General features: G+C 32.3%; 2 protein-coding genes across 9 annotated transcripts in view; both read right to left on the bottom strand.

Moving 5' to 3' along the window:
* LOC125062290 (potassium voltage-gated channel protein Shaker) overlaps positions 1 to 17,058 on the bottom strand; it is a 197,330-nt gene extending 180,272 nt beyond the window's left edge. For 4 of the 8 annotated variants that reach the window (XR_007119229.1, XM_047668091.1, XM_047668090.1 and 1 more), the window contains exon 1: positions 8,637 to 9,298. Coding sequence is in view for 5 of the 8 variants with exons in the window: in XM_047668091.1 (XP_047524047.1) it covers positions 8,637 to 8,827 (191 nt within the window). In the remaining 3 variants the exon portion in view is untranslated. Of the gene's footprint in view, positions 1 to 8,636; positions 9,304 to 16,901 lie in introns of those variants that run through there. The other 4 variants (XR_007119234.1, XR_007119230.1, XM_047668094.1 and 1 more) reach the window with 4 other exon arrangements.
* A 434-nt stretch (positions 17,059 to 17,492) lies between these two features.
* Positions 17,493 to 21,391, bottom strand: LOC125062399 (opsin-3-like). Its single transcript, XM_047668300.1, has 8 exons — positions 21,256 to 21,391; positions 20,729 to 20,920; positions 19,887 to 20,102; positions 19,644 to 19,774; positions 19,094 to 19,233; positions 18,611 to 18,804; positions 18,249 to 18,350; positions 17,493 to 17,946 (listed from the first exon to the last, which is right to left on the bottom strand). The coding sequence occupies exons 1-8, from the start codon at positions 21,303 to 21,305 to the stop codon at positions 17,844 to 17,846; spliced, it is 1,128 nt and encodes a 375-aa protein (XP_047524256.1). The 5' UTR covers positions 21,306 to 21,391; the 3' UTR covers positions 17,493 to 17,843.

Here is a 21,391-nt window from a genome sequence, read left to right as displayed (position 1 = left end):
ATTTGAAAAAATTATGGTGTGTTCTGAACACTATAATTAATTTATTCACGTTGGAAATTTTACTTAAAGTTAATTTTTTAACAAGTTAAACAATTGTTAACTAACGAAATTTTCTCGAACGACCGTCTTAATTGTAAGTGAAAAAAAATGTTTAAATAATGGTTGTAAAAATATTTCGCTTCGTAGAGCCTTTCTTACATACATACTTAACAAGATAATGCCATAAAAGTTAATAGAATATTTATACTTTGTTTATAACAATTTTTTTACTTAAACAAAAACTTAAAAATCCATGTAATGTTGTTAAAAAAATTTTTTTTTCTAAATCATCATATAATCGTTTTTTATTAATACAAGATATTTATTGATTTGCAAATAAAAAATTTCCCGCCCTTTTTTGAAATTTTTTTTTAAACAAATTGATTAAATCAATTTTTTTTTTTTTTAAATTTCACAACTTTATTACATTAAAAATATTAGGATTTAAAAAAAAAAATTCCTTAATAACAATTTTTAATTGTTTATAATCGGTTTTTAATTTTCTATTGTTTAAATAATTAGTTAAGAAATTTATTTTTTCTATAAATCGTAATTGACAGTCCTCTATATAGTGACAGAAAAAAATTTTTTTTTTAATCAACAATTCTATTGTTTATTAACTTACCAATTTGTTATAAACAAATGTTCAACTTTTTTTCTAAAACTTCTAAAATTAACAAAAACAACCATAGTATAGAATTTTTTTTTTAAATTTTTTGATTATCATGAATATTACTTTTATTTAAAATAAAAAAAAAAATTCTATACTTTGTTATATATCGTTGTTTTTGTTAATTTTAGAAGTTTTAGAAAAAAAATAAAAAAAGTTGAACATTTGTTTATAACACATTGGTAAGTTAATAAACAATAGAATTGTTGATTAAAAAAAAAAATTTTCTGTCACTATAGAGGACTGTCAATTTCGATTTATAGAAAAAAAAATTCTTAACTAATTATTTAAACAATAGAAAATTAAAAAAAACGATTATAAACAACTAAAAATTGTTATTAAGGATTTTTTTTGATTTTAAATAAAAGTAATATTCATGATAATCAAAAAATTAAAAAAAAAAATTCTATACTATGGTTGTTTTTGTTAATTTTAGAAGTTTTAGAAAAAAAAAAGTTGAACATTTGTTTATAACAAATTAGTAAGTTAATAAACAATAGAATTGTTGATTAAAAAAAAAATTTTTTCTGTCACTTTATAGAGGACTGTCAATTACGATTTATAGAAAAAATAAATTTCTTAACTAATTATTTAAACAATAGAAAATTAAAAACCGATTATAAACAAATAAAAATTGTTATTAAGAAAATTTTTTTTTTTAAATCCTAATATTTTTAATGTAATAAAGTTGTGAAATTTAAAAAAAAAAAATTGATTTAATCAATTTGTTTAAAAAAAAATTATCAAAAAAGGGCGGGAAATTTTTTATTTGCAAATCAATAAATTTCTTGTATTAATAAAAAACGATTATATGATGATTTAGAAAAAAAAAATTTTTTAACAACATTACATGGATTTTTAAGTTTTTGTTTAAGTAAAAAAATTGTTATAAACAAAGTATAAATATTCTATTAACTTTTATGGCACGATCTTGTTAAGTATGTATGTAAGAAAGGCTCTACGAAGCGAAATATTTTTACGACCATTATTTAAACATTTTTTTTCACTTACAATTAAGACGGTCGTTCGAGAAAATTTCGTTAGATAACAATTGTTTAACTTGTTGAAAAATTAACTTTAAGTAAAATTTCCAACGGGAATAAATTAATTATAGTGTTCAGAACACACCATAATTTTTTCAAATTTAAGAAAAAATATTCAATACCTTAAATAAATTAATTAATGTGCCGTACTCGCTTTTGACGCCACGCGCGAATCCTAAAAATGTCACGCGCAGACCTATTTTCAGCGTTAAATTAAAATTATAAATAATGGAGATAGAGTTCCGGGAGTTTTTTATTGGAAATTTCCTCCTCTTTCAGAATCTTTATTTGAAATTTCTTAAATATAAATAGTTTATTAAATATTGGCAAAAAACTAAATGACATTTCTTTTTCATCTTTAATTGTGTATAACTTTTGCAATTTTTTATGTGCTAATACACGCTTTTAGCACATTTTTCTAGACGTCATTCCGGATCCAATGAGATATCGCACATAATTTTAAGAGCAGTATCTCTATTTTGTACCATTTTCAACTTGTCGACTAGACTATAATGACAAATTAACAATTTCCTTTTTAAACTATCGATAGTAAATCAATAACCACACATACTATCAGTTTCTTTTAAACTTCTTTATTAAATAGTGGATCTACTTTTACAGTGTTGCTTTTTTGTTTAGAATCTGTTTTCCTTTGTTTTACATTTCTGTTCCAACCCGATGTTGAACTTAAGTATTTTTAATTATTCTACATGCATATATTACTACTCAGTATTGGTTAGTACAAATAATGAAGAACAATTAAGCAACTAACAAACAAAGTCAATATGAATTTTTTAGCCTATCTTTTAGTACATACCAACATGTACAAAATCTTGCTATGCTACCCTGTGGAGACTGTTCTCTTTTCCGAAATAAAAACCTAAGTATTAAATAAAATTAATTTTTAAATATCTTTCCAATTTTTCACCATTTGAAGGACTAAATAAAAAAACTACGAATTGCTGCCGTCCTTGAATTTTGTGCTTAGCAACATATTCTGAGATTCAATTTTATTAATGTAGATGGAACTATAACTAGGATACAATAATGAAATCAATTTTATTGTACAATTAATTAAGGGATGTTTACGTAGTAAAAAAGATTTTAAAATTTTATGTGGACATACACTTAAACACACGTATACATTTATCATAGTGTGTTTTCAAAGCAATAACTTTATATATTTCAAACGATAAAAGATGCCGTAGACTCGTTCGAGTTAATTCATCCGATTCACAACTTTCAAGAGCCTGAGATCTCCGTGAAGTTTACCAGAACTTTCTCAAAATTAATTTATCGATTGAGAACAATTTTGTCGTAGGTACTGCAATTGGAACTAACGGTAACGATAAACTTCTCTCCAAACAGTAAACTTTATACAACTAATATCATATACATGTATTTATTTATCGGTATTGCACTTGTATAAATATTTATTTATAATAAAACTTATTAAATATATATTACGACTACTACCAATAACAACTTCTCGTATTCGACTGGTAAGTAGGAAATAGAAACCAAATGCAAGATACATAAGTCGTCTTGTATACAAGGCAGTCTTTAAAAAAACATTTAAAAATATGATAATTTATATCTTAGTTATCTGAAACTCACTAAGAATTAAGTGCTAACCGCCACACATGACAACATAGGGGGATTCGCAAGTGGGCTGCTGGCCTTTAAGGACGCTATACTTCTCTCTCGAAGGCTACTGAGTGGTATCAGTTCCAAAATATCTAGAATGGTAGCTGGCTCAGTAAAATGGTAGTACGTGGCAATAAGCGATTTAAGGCGAAAGAATCTTCTTCATTCCACCAAGATAGATTGAATTATTCATACAATCTAAATCACTCCTATTTTCAATGTTCTCACTTCGTATTCAATTTGGCCTAAGCTTTGTGCAGTATTTCCTCTTTAGAAGGCTATCCAGTTATAATTTTAATACCAGTATTTTACTGGAGCGTAAAAATTGCGCCGAGTCTCTTCCACTTTATTCTACTATCAGATTTGGTTGGTTACACTGGTTTCTGAACTAGTAGTAGCACTAATTGGTTATAAACTAAAAAAAATTAAGAAAATCCTATTTAGGAGGAGATACAAGTCTTTTGAATAAGGTAATGATAGAAGCGTAATTAGAAAACACTAGACCAATTTACTCTGATGGGCTACGTCAGTTTTGATATATTACTATTGAAATTATAAACACGGTTTTGTTAATTTCTAGCTAGCTCTTTCATAATATTAAAAGTAAATTTTAGACATGAGAGGAATCACCCCATAATTTGATTGGTGCGTCATTAATAATAGAACCTATCGCTCTTTTTAAAAGCTCAACAGTGTACATCTGGTTTCCAAGAATGACTTGGAACAATAACAAGAAATAAACAGTTTTGGCACTGACTGCATATTTGGAAACCAATAATGGAAGCTTGTTATAGATATGATTTCCTATTTATTTTGTTATGACTTTAAACTGCAGAAAGTGTAAACGAAATTATGCCGAATTAAAACGGGTTTAATTCTAAATTAATTTTTTACAGCGTTAATTCAGTGAAGCTGTTTTTTATTTTGTATGTTCACCTAAACCCGTTACTGAGAAATGGTTTGTTAATGTCGTTTAAGTGCTTAAATGTTACCAGTACACTAGTTATAATATAATCAGTGAAGATCTTAGGAAGTAACCCTGAGGTCGTAGGTTCGAAGCTCGGCTGTGCACTCGTACCTATAGTAAGAAAACATCGTGAGGCAATCGGTAATTAGACCCAGATGATGGCCTGTGTCATGCATCATACATATAATTTTGTTTTATTCCAAATATTCACGGTTTCATCGGGTAAGCCGGAGAATGGATCTTACTTTCCCTGTCTAACAGTCAGAAATACCCATAGGGGTATGGATCATAAGGGACTTAAAGCCTTGACAGAAGCGACCATAACTCTGCCTAATGAATTTTTTAAAATAAATTAATAGCAATCAGATTTGAAGTTGGTAGATAGTACCGGTGACCCCAGAGCTAGAACTTTCGTCTGCGTCTATGAGTTGCAACCTGCCAGTTTTCTGGTATGTTTAAAACTTTTTACTTAATTCCAAGTCTTAGATAATCGCTAAATTAGACTATGTGTCTAGAATACAAGAAAAGAATTCTAGGCACATAGACTATTTTAGCTAGTTCCTCATATTTAGCAATAGTGCGAGAGTACGGGTTTTCAGCGCTTTTCCATTGCGTTTTATAGCCGTGGGGCTAATGCCGGTTTGGTCGTAAATGTGGCCGTTTTTTCCTAACCAGTTTAACATTTAGTACAAGGGTAAAAAATCCACCATAATTCAGTTTGTCATGCATGGTTGATATAACGCGATTAACTTGGAGGGATAGCTTTTTTCCTGGTAAAACTAAAATTTTAGAGCGCTTACAAAATGTTTCCATCAGATTCATATTTGGACTTCGAGAATTTGACCATATTTCAGAGTTCCGAAGAAAGCTTAATTAGCTACCCATTCGATTGCGGCGTAAGATGCACATTTTACAACTTGTCTATAATGTTCTTTTTAATCCTAAAACTCCTTTGTGTTTCTTTTTTATTGTTCCATATTAGGGTTGCCTGGATGTAATAGCTTGTTAGCGATAAGGCAACGGCTTTGTTTGTATGCTTTTTAATTTTTTTATATGTATGTTTTTGTATAAGGTAAAAAAGTGTAAATAAATAAATGTTTGGGTATTTTTAGGGAACAGCAAAAAAAATTGCTTTTAGAGTCAGTTTTTTAAATGCAGACGTAAAAACACGATAAAGATAGATAGATCTAGTAACAAAAGTTAAATTTAGTTACAAATAAAATTTATAATATAAGAACGAGGTAGACGTACAGCTATACATACGTATAGAAATATTAACCCCAAGAAAAGCTTAATTTTTCCATTAAGTAAAGAATCTAATAGCGTACTAATTTAACTCTTCACTTCTAGTACGTTGAAATATCTACTTGTTAATTGTTAATATACGAGTATACTTTGTTATAAACGTCACGAGATCAAAGTAGGATTTGGATCGTTGAATCTTGTCAAAACATCGAAGCAATCCCTCTGTTCAATACGCCTTAGAGAGTTTGACGTGGGCTCTCTTAATCAAAGAGTAGTCACTTACAACTAGGCGTACTCTCTCCACTAGGTCACATCTTCGGTAACCATCAGAATTTATGACAGAAAAAATTATAACTTATCAATTACCTTAATGTGTATTATTTTTGTAGCCATGATAGTCCTGCTGCTTAATTTGGTTACTGGAGTTTATGGTTGCATATTGAATAAAATATAAATATGTGTTTGTTCCTTGGTGGTCCTAACAGACATGGTATATAATATAACAGCATATCTAGCTCAATCAGAGACGTGCGTGTAATCCAACGAAAGGCACTTACCCCCCGATGAATGTCTCCCATATTTATTATTATCTGAATCTTTACTACTCCCTAGTCGAATCAGCTCAAATTACGGGAGTTTCAACTGGTCCTCATTTAACCACAAATATTAGATATATACGTTACGTTTAACAGAAGTGTTTTATTCTCTGTTCTAGATTAACCCCAAGAATGTTTTTTCTTTGCATATAAAATTGGTAAGGTTTGTGCAGCTATGATGCTTAATTAAATTACTTGTTTAATATTTGTAATATTAATTTATAATAAAATATAACTGAGATGCAATTATTGAAGAAATTAAATGCTGCTAGCATTAATGGTGCTTGCCACGGAGAGATTAGATTGAAATTTTATCGTAAGATATTAAAATAAAATTAATTTTTGTCTCTGTCTTAAGCGATACAATGCTCAAATCTCAATCAAAACTTATATAAACGCGTCATTAGATTATTGACATAACTTTTGTGCAATCGTGGTGAAGTTTTAAAATAATTTTCAGGTAAAAATTAAGAACAACTTAAAGCCGCAATAATCAGAATTGCGCAGTAAATTATGCCTATTTCAAATACGGGTATGTATAAAAAAAATGTTAGAATTACCATTTATTTACAAAAAATACTAATGAGAATAAAATTCACAGTTATATCGGCGATTCTTCTTCTAATCTGTAGTTTACAGATTTGTCAGGGATTTTGTTAAAAAAAATCGCCGCGCATTCTTCTTTTTATCTAGATTCGGGAATCGGCGATATACCCGGCTGGTACGGCATCGCGCCGCGCCTTCTTTGTGTGTGCGCGTGATTATTTTTAATAATATTAACTTACTCAGCTTTTGTTTTTACAGCGTCATACTAATAAGGTTGTTCGAATGCCTGAGCCACGGCAGCTTATCTCTATTGACGCTGGCCATTTACGCAACAGCCCTGCGATAGCTTGTAGTTTATTGTTTATCAGAATGCCAAATCATAAAATGACTGCTTCACGACTGAATTAAGCGCGACCGCCGAAACCGCTGTGAGAGTTCGAAAAGTGAGTTACAGAATCGCAAGGCTGATATGACAGTGCCCAGTGCCTAGTGCAGATACACAGGGATCAATCATTAATGCTCAATATTTTCTGTAGTTATCAAAAAAAAATAAACGCCAAAAGTGGTATGCTTGCGCCGTGAGAAAATTTCATTTCTACAGATAGTATGGATATGTAAAATTTTTAGGTCATAGCCAATGTCAAAAGAACCGCAGGACTAAAACAGTACGAATTGCCACCCCATTCGGCCTGCCTTATCCTAACCTTGATACTAAATGTGAAAGTGTTTCGCCGCCAGACGTTGGAGCGGATCGATGTTTTTGCACAAAATTTGTACAGCCTAGTTCAATCTTTGGTTAAATAACTTTTATATAAATTAAACTTTTTTATTTAATTCGATACATTTAAATATAATCAAATAGTTCGCTTCACATAGTACGTAATATGTTCGTACGTTATAATAGCGTTAAGAAAAATTATATATGTAAAACGGATACCGCTCAACATTGAGAGTACCAATAGAATCGCCGAGCAATTTATGTAAATATTATTTAATTTAACGCGGCTGTAAATTAACTTTATTATTATAAGTAATAGCTATATAGACGGAATATACCGTTTCGTATTAGATATAAAATCTATAAAATATCCACGAAATGCTATGCTTTTCTTGACAGATATCAGGAGATTATCATTAATATTAATATTTAATTAATATTAAGTGTACCGCATAATATCGAGTTAAAATTCTATAATAATACTAGCTGACCGGGCAAACGTCGTTTTGCCATGTATATCATTTATAAGAAAAAAATAGGGGTTGATCGTAGAGGGATGAAAGTTAGGGGTTGTATTTATTTTTTAATGCTGTATCATAAAAAAATAAAAACAGAAAAAAATATCTAAAAATAAAAAAAAATATTTAGGGGTGGACTGGACTACCCTTAACATTTAGGGGAATGAAAAATAGATGTTGTCCGATTATCAGACATACCACACAATATTTCATGAGAATCGGTCGAGCCGTTTCGGAGGAGTTTAACCACAAACACCGCGACACGAGAATTTTATATATTAGATTTTTAAATAAAAATAAACTATTCTACAATTAAAAAAGGCGCTTGCACGTCAACCTTTTGAAATGTTCCTAAGTTTTTAAACATTAAACTCTCCTCTGACCCAATGACATGCATATTCAAAAGAAACTAGTTTAATTAGAAGTTACCAAAAATATATTCAGCATATTTCGCTCGCATAACAATAACTTATTTTATTTCCCAAAAGTTTTCGCTAGTTCCAATATCAAATAATAATTTTCGCAGCGTGTTTCCAATATAAAAATACACTAAATAAATAAACTTTTTGGATATACATATTTTTTTAGAATGTGGTTCTAGGTGTTTCCATACCAAAGTCGATGAATATAATACATAAAAGACCAACCTTTTGGGTTTACGTCGTGGTCTACGACGCTCGTTCTCCAGATCATTGTCGAGACCACGGCGCCTTGGGCCACCGGCCTGTACTCTCCGGCGATCCAGCTTGCGTTCTTGTACCTCCCGAGTTTCATCAACTACCTCCACACATGGGGCAAAATCATCATCTAATGGTTTAAGGGTCTGCGGTGCGCCCATCCGAAGATGTCTCTGACGCCACCACAGTACCCACGCACTTAGCTCGCGAATTTTGCTTAACTTTTAATTTCGAATGACCTCCAAACTTCCCCACGAACCTGATTCAAATATGAATTTAAGTTTAACTTAGTCTAAATTTGTGTAAGGCTGAGGTGGCAGTGAAAGCTTCAGCAACAGCTTTAGCGATTGCATTATTTCTCCTCAAATTGGACATGGAACATTTCTTCATCAGTCTTTTCACATCACAAAGCAAAGCTTAATAATAATTGGCAGGATGAATGGCAGTAAAGTTGATGATTATTCTACGATATCCTAGGTGTTGGAGTGCGTTGTTTCGTATTTGCGAGGGTTTGTGTAGGCCATGATTGGTGCCTGATGTTAGCAGCAAGCGTGTCGCTGAGACCGTAGCACTCAACAGATGTCGGAGTAAATAGCGTTACGTAAGATGGCCGTACCGAGCGCGGACGTGGCCTTCCGACGGTGCCGGACGCGCGAATGAAGCCTGCTGCCTTTCGTATCGGATAAAGCGAGCAGTTCACCCGCCACCCCCTAACCTCCACACACAATCCCTCGTGTCGTGATAACATTCCGTACCTGCGCCTTACGTTGTCCTTACGTTTATTTCTTAATTTCTCGTGGTATGGCACGGTATTGATACATATATTGGGCCTTTTTTAAAAAAAATATAGATACATTTTCTTCAAAAACAAAAAGTTATTAGCGTATGCACTATACAGCGTGTTATTTTAAAAGTCAATCCCATCTGCCAAAAAGTACATAACTATAGGAGAACAAAGTTAGTAGTATCTTTGAAAATCTTAATACAATTCAGATTGCATTATCAAAAATGTAGTTATTTTCTTTTTTTTTAAATAGCATAACACGGTACATAAAATTAGTTTTCATCATCATAATTACATTTCCATTAAAGCCAATATAATACGATTCTGATTGCCGAATGCAAAATAATTTAAATTATGAGTCACAAGTAGATTGTACGAAAATGGAATTATTGTGGTTGCCACGCAAACATGCTCGCTTTGTTAACTATGTTGGAAACGCGACAAGCAAAATATAGATATATTTAATATCTCTGATGGAGTCAAAAATATTTTCTATAATTTTTTTTTCGTGATATTGTGTCTTCTGTGAAGTAGTATAGCCAAATATAATTGTCTATATTTATTATATTGTCTATTCGACCTCTCCTTGTATAAAATAAATTTACTATTTAATATATGTATCACTGCTTTCAGTCAATATAGGGATGTCTCTAGTGTCGGGACTAGATATTACTAGACTAGACACAAGTAGCAAGAATGTGTCTTTGTTTTTTTTAAATCTAATATATAAAATTCTCGTGTCACAATGTTCGTTCCCATACTCCTCTGAAACGGCTAGACCGATTCTTATGAAATTTTTATGCATATTCAGTAAGTCTGAGAATCGGCTACTATCTATCTTTCAAACCCCTAAGTGATAAGGGTGGTCCCACCCCTAAATTTTTATAGTTTACTTTTTAGACAAAATTTGTTTTTATTTTTTTATGATACAGCATACAAAAATACATACAACCCTTAATTGTCACCCTTCTACGAAAAACCCCGATTTATTATTATAGTAGATAGTTATTTTTATTGAACTAAAAAAATGTTTCCTAGAAATAATATACATGGCAAAACGACGTTTTCCGGGTCAGCTAGTATTACAATTATAACAAATGAAAACGGTAAAAAACAAGTGACACTACGTTGGGCGTCAGATTCTGTATATGTATCTTGAAAATTTGTTTATTCTAATATACAAGTAGGTAATGAGCCGGCAGGCTTGCTAGTTTTCCTAACAATGATTTACTTCTCCAAGCTAATATTAAATGCGCACATATATAGAGAGTCGATCGGTGCACAGCCGGGGTCCAAACCTACGACCACAGGGATGAGAGTCGCACGATGTAAACCAAGCCAACACTGCTTGATCGTTCGCCATATAAAAAAAGAAATAGTTATAAAACCTCGTTACTCTTTTTTAATGAAAATATGTGTAAGTGCTTATATACAGTGACCTAAAGTCGCGTCATTGTTATACGTTTATCGTATTTATTAGTTCTACTGTGTTGGTGAGAAATGTTTAAATCTCGCTATGTTTCCTGATATTGCAATCCTTGTTTAGTAGTAGCAAAACATTTTATTACAAATATACGTATAAAATGTACCTACTTTATGAATTTCATACTTGTACATCGCTCTATTCTACCAAGTCTATAAAATCCTCTAAACAACACATAGGACACTGAATAAGTAATATATATTATATACAGAAATAAACATGCAATAATTGCGGCGTCTGGAAGAAGGTCCCGAAATGAAAAAAAATATTTTTTCCGGAGATCACAAAAACTTCATATTTTCTATTATATCTACAAACTTACTTTTTTAATAATGAATACAATTGGAAATCAGTGTAACATCATGGATGGTAAAATAAAACAATAAAAAATTACAAGAACCTATTTATTTTAATTTATTTTTACAACATTTTTGGGCCCTTATTTCACATAATCATTATCAGCATTAGAATTTGTATTATTAGTTGAGTCATCCTTGAGGTTTTTATAATAATTGACAGCATTTTGTTTCTTTAAAGGTACAAGTTTAAATATATCATTTAGCTTACCAATTTTGTTAGGTATAGAAGACCCATAAGGGCATTGAATGCCCTCAAAGGATATACAATTATTGTATATATCTCCGTATACATATACTAGCATTATAGGCATTCAGTTAATAGGGGAATACCGAGTACTTTTGAGTGAAACGAATTAATTATAAGTAGTCGGACCCACTCAGCTAAGTTGAATTTTTTTTGGAATCAAATCTTATTGAATAATAATTATAAATAGCTTAATTTAGTAAAATAATTGTGATCAACGTTTGCGTACGACGTCACCGGAAGCACCATACATAAACAAGTTAGTTGGCATTATGCCTTTACCAGATGTTACGATGGAGATTCCATTAATCATCCAAATAGGTCTGCAAAACTTACTAATTTTCCAAAAGTGAAACGTCACAACTAGTTTCAGAGCACCTGTTGATATTTAATGACGTATTGTGTCTGGTAAAATATACATTAAGAAACTAACTGTACCAATAAAATTATTTGTATATTGTTCAAACTACAATTTCTTTTATCTTAAATGTTAACAGAATTTTACAATTATTTGTAATTATTTAAAAAGTTAATCTAAATCTAATACACTTGGTCCCTGAGGCAGGGGACACGCTGTTGGCAAATAGCCACTAAATAACATGAAGAAAATTGCTCAAAATAATCCTTTTAATAATTATTCAAATAAAATAGTGATTATAGTTACCTAATCTTGAAGAATGTCATAAGCACGTAAGTTTTCTATTTCTCTTTTAATCCGCCCTAAGAACAATGATGTTGTTCTTAGGGCGGATTAACAAAATTGACGAAACACATTTTCTTTCTGGTTAGTAATGAATTACAATAACGGTTACATTACATTAGATTTACATATGCGTGAATAAAATTGTATTTAGTAGATGATATGTCAACATTATGACTTAAAATCGTTATTAAATATAAACTAACAGTGGTCGTATATAAGCAGTTCAAGCGTCTGTTCCTCGTGTCTAGCATTTTTAATTCTAAAACATTCTTCATGTTGCGGATTTCCATTGCCTTGAAAGTACAACAATCTCAAGACCAAGTGCGTAGACGTAAGCTTTAGCTATTTATAGCAGCGTCATTGCAACGTGATTGGCACGTCATTACGGTTTAAAATCGTCGTCATTATTTCATGAATATTAGAATGTCCCTTCTGAAGTCTCTTTAAAATTTATAAAATCTATAGATTACACTCGTCTGGAGTTTTTCAAAGAACCCCTCTCTGCGATATGTGACTTATAAGTTAAGAGCAATTCAGGATCGCTGTGTAGCCAACGGTTTTCCACCACCAAGTTTCTAAGGCTTATGTATATTTCTACAAAAAAAATGTGACTCGGAAAATATTTTGCGAGCGTTTCTTTACTATGTTAGGTTTATTAAATATGATAGGAATATATCATGTGTTGTCCAAATAAAACAATAAGGAATTGTAACTAGATTTTCCTACAAGTTTTTATGGTAATGTAAATTATATAAATGTTATTAATAACTTCAGCTGAACTAAGACTTATACGTTATCCTTAAGAAACAGGGCTGGAAATGTCGATACATAACCTACCCTTGATCCCATCGACCCTGTCTGCCTTTTACGTAACGAGTTTGTTTCAACGGGAGATTTTTAGACCCTCCCGCTATAACAACAGTATACAAGTCTCTTAGTAGTACCTTTAAAAGTCAACCTTAACTTCTGTAAAGAACCCTCAGGGTAAACATTCTAGGTTCAAACAACGTTCGTTTTGCAATCTATTACCATCACTGATCTCTGTCACTTTGCCTTACTAGTTAAATTCCCTATAAAGGGACTAGCTACTAAAAATATATTTTAGTAATTGATTTGACCGGAAATGCCAATAGTGTTATAGAAGCCTATAGCAACAGTTCACACCCAACATGAGCGGTTAATTTCGATTGCCGAATTCACTTGAGAGCTCATCTCTACGCTTGGTCGAATGTGTCTAATTGCAGCTTAGGTCTATTTCGTTTTATAAATGGCCCTTTATTGCCGTTTTTAATTATTATATATGTATATGCTGTTGGTCAACAGTCACCTTTTTGAGAAATTGAGACTTGATATAATTAAGGATCAAGATTGCGAAAACGGCTTATTAAAAATTAAGAGCGAAAACCATTTTTTTTATTAGAGAAAACGGGCAAAGGTTACCTGATATTAAGTAATACCACCGCCCGTGGCCACCCATAACGCCAGAAGGTTCGTCTGAGCGTTGCCAGCCTTTTAAGAATTAGCATGCTATTTATTTTAAGACCCTAAATCTAGTTGGTTCGGAAGTATTTCAGTAGGAAGCTGGTCCACAAGGTGATGGTGTGCGCAAAAATTGCCTTAAAAACACTCAGTTGTGGATTCTGATGTTAAAACTCAGCTGCGGATATTATTCCGAACTACTCCTCTGAACACTATATGTGTTAAACATATACTGTATTATTAAATTTTGAACATCATGTAACCTTAATGCAATACAATATGCCAAAAGATGATCAGAGCTTTTACCGTGTATCTAATACACCATGATGTAATAATGTTTTTAATTATCTGTAACTGTTTACAGCGCCGCTATTCTTCAACTTCGGTAGCGTAAAAAGTTTTTCTCAGTGTATTACTACAGTTTTTGTTTATAAACATCACACTGACAACATATTTTCATCTGCACATTTTCGAGACACAAGATCCCGTCGAAACAATTGTTTTGGGGTGAGACGACTCACGGTTATCCTACTTGCTTTAAAATAAGCATTAGTAAACAGGCCACGGTCTCAACAGTTTATACCTATTGTGACTTGCCTTGTACGCAGGAGGTATTGTTGTGCATGCGCAGATTCCAGTGCATAGTATAGAAAAGAGCTTTCACACTATGGGTGGCTAATAAGACGGCACGAGAGTTTTTGCGCACTGATAAATCGTCATACACAATCGTCAGTGGTGTCGTCTACATTAGACCGAACGAATTATTAGTGAGATCAACTGGTGAAAGCGTAAATTTCGAATTTTAGCACACACTTTATCTAGTTCGTATCGCAGTGTTGTAAAATATAGAAATTATAAACTAAATACTATTGAGTTGCGCGGACTATTAGGTATACAAATGGAACAAAGCTTATTTCAATTTAAAGGATTATTCGTGTACTTCAAAGCTGCGAACAAAGCGATCTGAAATTATTGATATTGCTTTGTTAGAGACTAGAACTGATTCAAGTTCTGGAGTCGAACAAAGAAATGTTAAGAATCAAGTTTCAAGAATCAATAAGCCAATATTAAATGGCGTTTCTCATAAACAGACGAATATCATTTACATAATAATTTTAAATGTAAAGAATATGCCATCTGACTTTAGACATATTTCCCTTGGTGATGACCTAACCTTTATAATGCCCGCTGATTATTTAGCAAAAATACGGACTTAACGATTTCCAAAATCTAATTTTAGAAATCATTTCAATGTAAATATTTGCAGTACCATGAAATTTTGTTTTCCATATTATTTTGCATGTCGACGGTACTTTATGGATTCAGGCTAAGGTCACATAATTGCACACCGTACACGAACATACAGCATAATGATTAGCCATATAATATTCATATTTTGACATGCAAAACATAATATACCGGGTACTTACAATTCTATCAATTAATTAATTGTAAAATAGTTTCCTAAATTTCGCCACTGCTTGCTCCACAGATGTTTTATTAGTCTGGGCTAGATGAGGGCCAGTCTTCAGCTGTTATAAAGCCCGGAACGTTGGTTTCAAGACAGGCTTGGTTGGTTCGTGCCTTGTGACCAGGTGCAGAATCCTGCTGGAAAGACCACGCTATATTTTTTAAAAGTGTAGTGCTGAGAGGTTTCACAACATGATCCAAGACTGTATCTTGATACACTTTGGCTGAAGATTTCACTCCTTTTTCACAAAAATTTCACAGTAGGCGTTTTGATTGATTCACTTTACATAACCACACACTATCTTTAAGCTTGAAGATTGATTTAGGGATTTATCCTGTATATCGACGATAAGCACCGAGCTTCAGAACTTGTTTTGAGAGACAGAGTCCTAGTGGGATTCTTCATTTCTCGCGATAAGATTCTTGCTTCCTAATGGGGTTTTGACGAATTCTGGCTTTAACAGCATTAACAGCCTTTGTCGTTCTAACAGCATGCGGCCGCCCCAATCTTTTCTGGTCTTCGATAGACGAAGTATTATTGTATCTGTTGATAGTACAATATACGAACGTACGGCTGATACGCAAGCTTTTGAAGTGTCTGGAATATGGCCGACGACCATACCCACTTTGTGCAAGGCGATCACTGCAATCCTATTTTCTTTAACATCCTATTCCATATTGTAATTTGTTAATGAACACGAAAAACGTGTTCCAAATTCAAAATAATTCAAAAGTTGAAAAAAAGAAAAGTTTATACTGTTAGTATTAATGGCCAGACTAGTTATAGTTAAAACAGGATACATAAGTAAGTACATTAATATACAAAAATAAAAGAAAACTGAAATTTAACATTAAACAACAACATTTAGTACTTAATATTTCAAAGAGAAAACTAAATTGTTACTGCTAAAGAAAGTCAAAGTCCTCCGTTCCGCCTCTTTAAATACTTCTTAACATCCTCTTTGGTGAGGCGGAAAATATCAAAATCCTCATAATTAGATAAAAACTAGAGCATTGGTGAATTATGCAGGTAATTCGTGTACGTACGAGACAGATGGAATAATTGTGAGTATCTCGTCTTGTTATTATATATTAACAGAAGTCTAGTAAAGAGTAGAGGACGGAAGATGTGAACTTCCTCCAAGCAAAAGGACCTTCCTTGTCCAATCATACTACTGGCTGGCCAGTGCTAAGGCCCCAGTTATTGTAGTGGAAGATGGCCCCAAAGCCCGACAACACAACTCTTTCATATCATGTTCCAGGACGTGATCGCATTGATTCTAGCTGCAGATTGCAGATGTCGCTACAATGTTATAATTAACGTTAATAGTAGTTAATATTTATAATGATGTATCTAAAGAACCACTCAGTAATAAATTCAGTTACCAATTAGTTTAATTTAGAAATTTCCGAGAAAATCTATCCCTGTAAAATTTCATTCAAATCTAATTAGACTTGAGAATTAATCGGAGTCATTGAGCTCTATAAAACCATTAGATTTTACAGAAAGTGGTATTTGTTTCTTATGCCTATAATGTTTGTCACCAACGTAAAAGTATTTTCTTGTATAAAACAAATACCAACGTTTTAAAGAGACTGTGTTTATATTATTCCATTGCCAAATGTGTGTGTGCAACTAAAATCAAGGTGAGCTAAACGCCGTCACCTAAAATCTCCAGTATAAAAATACCGTTCTAAAATAAAAATACGCACCAGCTGTGTGATATTTCACTCGCATTCTCCCAAGGAGGCTTAGACTGCTTTTGGAACCCAGCACCTCCACCGGCAAACATCACATACAATTACACTACACACACTTAACACATATTTGCACTCATACAATATTGAAAACGTGCCGTTTCTGGATTTGAAAATCGACTGTCTGTGAGCAGGCAAGTGTTATTTTTGGGTTCAGACGTTTCTTTTGCGTAATCTTAAGCTTTGTCTTTAGATCTTTAGCATTGGTTAATTGACCGTGTTTTGATAATTCCAAAATAAATTGCTACTAATATTTTGTAATAAATTAGTATAAATGGAGATAAATGAACACGTTTTATCCGGTTAATTATTTTATTGTCCTTATGTTTATAAGTGTATATAATTAGAAGATTGCGGACAAGATTAGTTTTTACTTTGCTTTGATATACGGAGTATCTTTTTACTTTCCTATGGTTATTAAGATTGTTACTTTTTTTTATAAAATGGAAGTTATATTTCCAAGTTATATTTGCATAAAAATATAATAAATAGACATCGTATTACCTATTATTCATATGAAAAGGAGTATGAAATAAAAGATAAAAATTTTAATTAATTTTTAATTGCTCGATAAAAAAGCCATAGTCGTCGGTGTCATCAGTTGTTTTTGGTTAGAAACATTTACATTTCTTTTTTACATTCAAGTACTTACAATTACATTTTCTTATAATAAAGCTGCTGTGATAGAAACGGTCTCCCCATATTTATCAACAGGATTGGATCATTCGCAACACGGTTATGCCTTCGCAATGCACATTAAACCGTCAAAAAAAGATTTTAAAACAATTTATTTTACCTTAATCCGCCCTGACAAATGTGAAGAGGCCATTCTCTAAATTTAATCGTGTCCCTTCTCCATGCTTTGGTCTATAAAGTAAATCTGCTGTTATAAAACTTTTAGGCATCAGCTGGTGTTGTCGATGTACTGGCGTTAGTGGAAGTCGCGTCTGGGTCGGGTTCACGGACACCCATCCATGGAACTCTCCTCTCCAATTCAGCCCTGAACGAATAAAGAGTCCATAAAATATCTAAATAATTTTTGAATTATGTTAAGAAATATTACGACATTATAACATGGTAAAGAGCTGATATCGAGTCACGATTTATGCTTAGTGTATTTGATTATTAATTTAGCTATATTAGAAATAGGATTTTTTATACACCCAAAAATCTCAGATTAATAATAAAACTAAATATATATTTTAGTTATAGTATTAAGTAATTTAGTACTACGCATTTAGTAAATCAAATGTGTTAAATTAAATGTAGAAATTATTTTATTCGTTAACTTCTAGTACTCACCGGAATCTTGGGTGGTTAATAGCATAAACCCAAGGATCGATACAGGAGACAGTTTTACAGAAGACAGCTGGAATCATTGTGACTACAGGTGTAAGAAGAGACCTGTAATACGACGTTAAAATTTTGTAAATCTCCACGAAATGACTCACTGACAATTATTCTTGTTAAATACAAAAATATTACTCAATACGCAAGGCTACCTAAGTATTAATAAAAGTTTTTAGTTTAGTATTTCTTTTTTGATTTATCTTAGTAGATTATACCTGCATCATGTTATAAGCTAACAAGACTGCCAGTACACACCTGGAGGATGCCAATTAGGCTGTTTCTTACTTAATAAACCTATTCGACTAATTATTTACCTGTCACCGAAAGCTCCAATCATAGCAACGACACCGTAGGGAGTCCAAGAGCAAACGAATAGGAAGAAGATTGTGAAGGCCACCTTCGCTATCCTGATCTCCACGCTCTTACCAGCATCTTCCTTGTTCGAAGCCAAGGATTTGACGTTCATTTTCTTGGCCTGCTCCTTCAGCATTTTCTCATGATGACGTACCTATGAATATCAACAATTAACATTTATGTTTAACTTATAACAACGATAATTTTTGTCTCTTATTCTATTTGGTTGATCTTATTGTCCTTACTTATGTTGACATTTTCATGTAAATACAGTTTTGACTCCAAGTTGCGTCTTTTTCCGGACCACTGACTCAAAAAAGAACAACGGACCACTAACTCAAAAAAGAACAAATGACCATAAATAAGCCAGGTTTGATTTTTTACCATAGCCTGCATATAAACGTTCCATTAAGTGACAAATTCTTAAAAAAAGTTAATCTTACCGCAACAAATAATTTAGAGTAGAATGTGCAAATCAGAGTCATGGGAATGACGTAGCTCCAGCAGAATATGCACGCAACGAAGGCTTTTGTATCTTGATCTTCGCTCAAGAAATCAAATGAGCAAGTGGTAAGGAAACCCTCTGAAAATACATATGTTATATAATAATAAAAGCAATATAATATAATATAATATATTATTTAAACTTTTTATATTCGTTAATGTAAATGTGCTATTAACTCTTAGCAAATAATGTTTAAAGGTTGAATGCGTGTAACTTACAAATGAAGTAAAACAGAAATCTACGCCACTTTCATGTATTGTTTTTGTAGACAAATAGAATTATGTTTTTGAAAAAAAAAATTAGAATGTATGGCAATAATATTAACAACAATTTACGAAAAGACAATAATAGCCTCGGTCTGATATCATTCCCGAAGAGCCCGGTATACGTAATCAACTCTATGATTTCGACATATTTATACTTTGCGTTATTAGGTAATTACTATTGTGGGTTAACTCTTTGACTTAATAGTGTTATATGCTTCATACCAGTTGTAAATTGGCCCCAGACTCGAGTCCAGGGTAGAAGAGTGAATGGCATTGCCCACATCCAGGTGATTGCAATCAAGATGGATGCTTGCACTTTGTTGATGCGACCATCGATCGGGCACGAGATAGTCCTACGGCGTAAATAAATATCTTTAAATTAATTATTATTTAATCAAAATAATTTTTCCACTAAAAATTCTTCGAAAATGTCTTGAAATAAACGAAAACCAAATAATTGCTTACTTATATCTGTCGTAAGCTATGACAGCATTTGTAATTGATCCACCGATCCCTGATAAGGCTCCGAATACGGAATAAATGTCACACCCAATCTGATCGCCAAGCATTCTTTGATAAAACGAGTTCACTATTAAGTGGGGCATCTCCAGCATCATGGTTAAATCGAATATAGCCAGATTGACAATGAACATGTTGCTTGCAGATCGAAGTGATTTGGATCTAAAATTAGAGAAATTTAATAAATTATTTTATCGTTTAAATCTGAATCTATTTCATAGAGACTTATTTGTGATTCACGTTTGATATAACACGAGTCTATTAGATAGAAAAGTGAATAGTAACGCCTACACTATGTTGGGTACATAGTGTAGGCGTTACTTTTACTGAATCTTTTCATTGAATCAAATTCATTTGAAAGCCTTCGGTTCCGAAATAGAAAATCATTGTCAAAATGCGAAAATTGTTTAGAAATATGTAGAAAGCCTTTTCATGTAAAAATTTAATAGAAAAATTCTTCATTCAGATAGATGAAGAATGCTCCTATAAATAGATGTTAGCGAATGAAATTCAAAAAATAGAAGGCGCTTTTCATGTCTGCTGGAATATTTTTACATAATAAAACGGTGTCTCTTTGTTAAAACCTATTAACATTATTGTATTATTAGGTATATAGTTTCTGTAACCTGCTAGAGAAAATAATTCCTAACTCACGCAATTTCTGGTTAGCTGAGACTTAGCGCGAAGCATAACGCCAATTAATAACAAATATTGTATTATGGAATCCGGGAGAATACCTAGAGACCAATAGAATAGCGTACTGAAGTTTCATAAAATTTGTTACTCACGTGCTGAAGATCCAAATAACAAGCGAGTTGCCGGTGATAGAGGAAATCATCAGGATGAAATAGATGAGTGCCAGAAGGTAGTGAGAGAACTTGTCTACCGCTGGAAACTGGCGCCAGTGTTCGTGCACCAGGCTTTGGTGTTCTGCAGGAATGTTCCAGCCCAGCATATGTTGCTGAACTTCCCCCGACACCCTAGTGATTTACATAATTTAAGTAATCGTTCAGCTGTTTTATTTCTTACGCAAACATTTATATATTGCTATTCCAGAATTTAAATGAAAAAATCACATAAAGCCGGGAAAATATTGAATTTTTCTCTTTCCAAACTCAGCTATGGAGAGGAGGCTCTCAAACATTGTAACGTTAATTTATAAAACTTCAACTACATATTTTCATGTTATGAATAAAATAAAGTATATTTTTGCAATAGAAACACGAAAATCATTAACTTAAAAAGTCGTTAAAGATCACATTAAATAAAAGTCGTGAAGAAAATCAATTATTAAAACATAAGTAGGTATACTCACATTTTGAAGGGGAAGGCGATTGGGTCCTCTGCTGTGTAGTTCAGTTCCATTGTCTACTATGTTTTTGATACTATTTGACGAAGTGAGTAGTTCGACTCCAAAGTCGCTTCTCACTTGTATCGATACCCCGCAATTG

This window comes from Pieris napi, chromosome Z, assembly GCF_905475465.1.
Source record: "Pieris napi chromosome Z, ilPieNapi1.2, whole genome shotgun sequence".
Lineage (NCBI taxonomy): Eukaryota > Metazoa > Arthropoda > Insecta > Lepidoptera > Pieridae > Pieris > Pieris napi.
Note: the sequence above shows the minus strand (reverse complement) of the source record. Positions and strands in the feature narration are given on the sequence as shown.

Coding starts and splice junctions, on each gene's coding strand:
- LOC125062399 (XM_047668300.1), bottom strand. CDS start 21,305: ATGGAACTGAACTACACAGCAGAGGACCCAATCGCCTTCCCCTTCAAA. Junction 20,103..20,728: donor GTTATTTGGATCTTCAGCAC/GTGAGTAACAAA, acceptor CTCTAATTTTAG/ATCCAAATCACTTCGATCTG. Junction 19,234..19,643: donor CTGGGGCCAATTTACAACTG/GTATGAAGCATA, acceptor ATGTATTTTCAG/AGGGTTTCCTTACCACTTGC.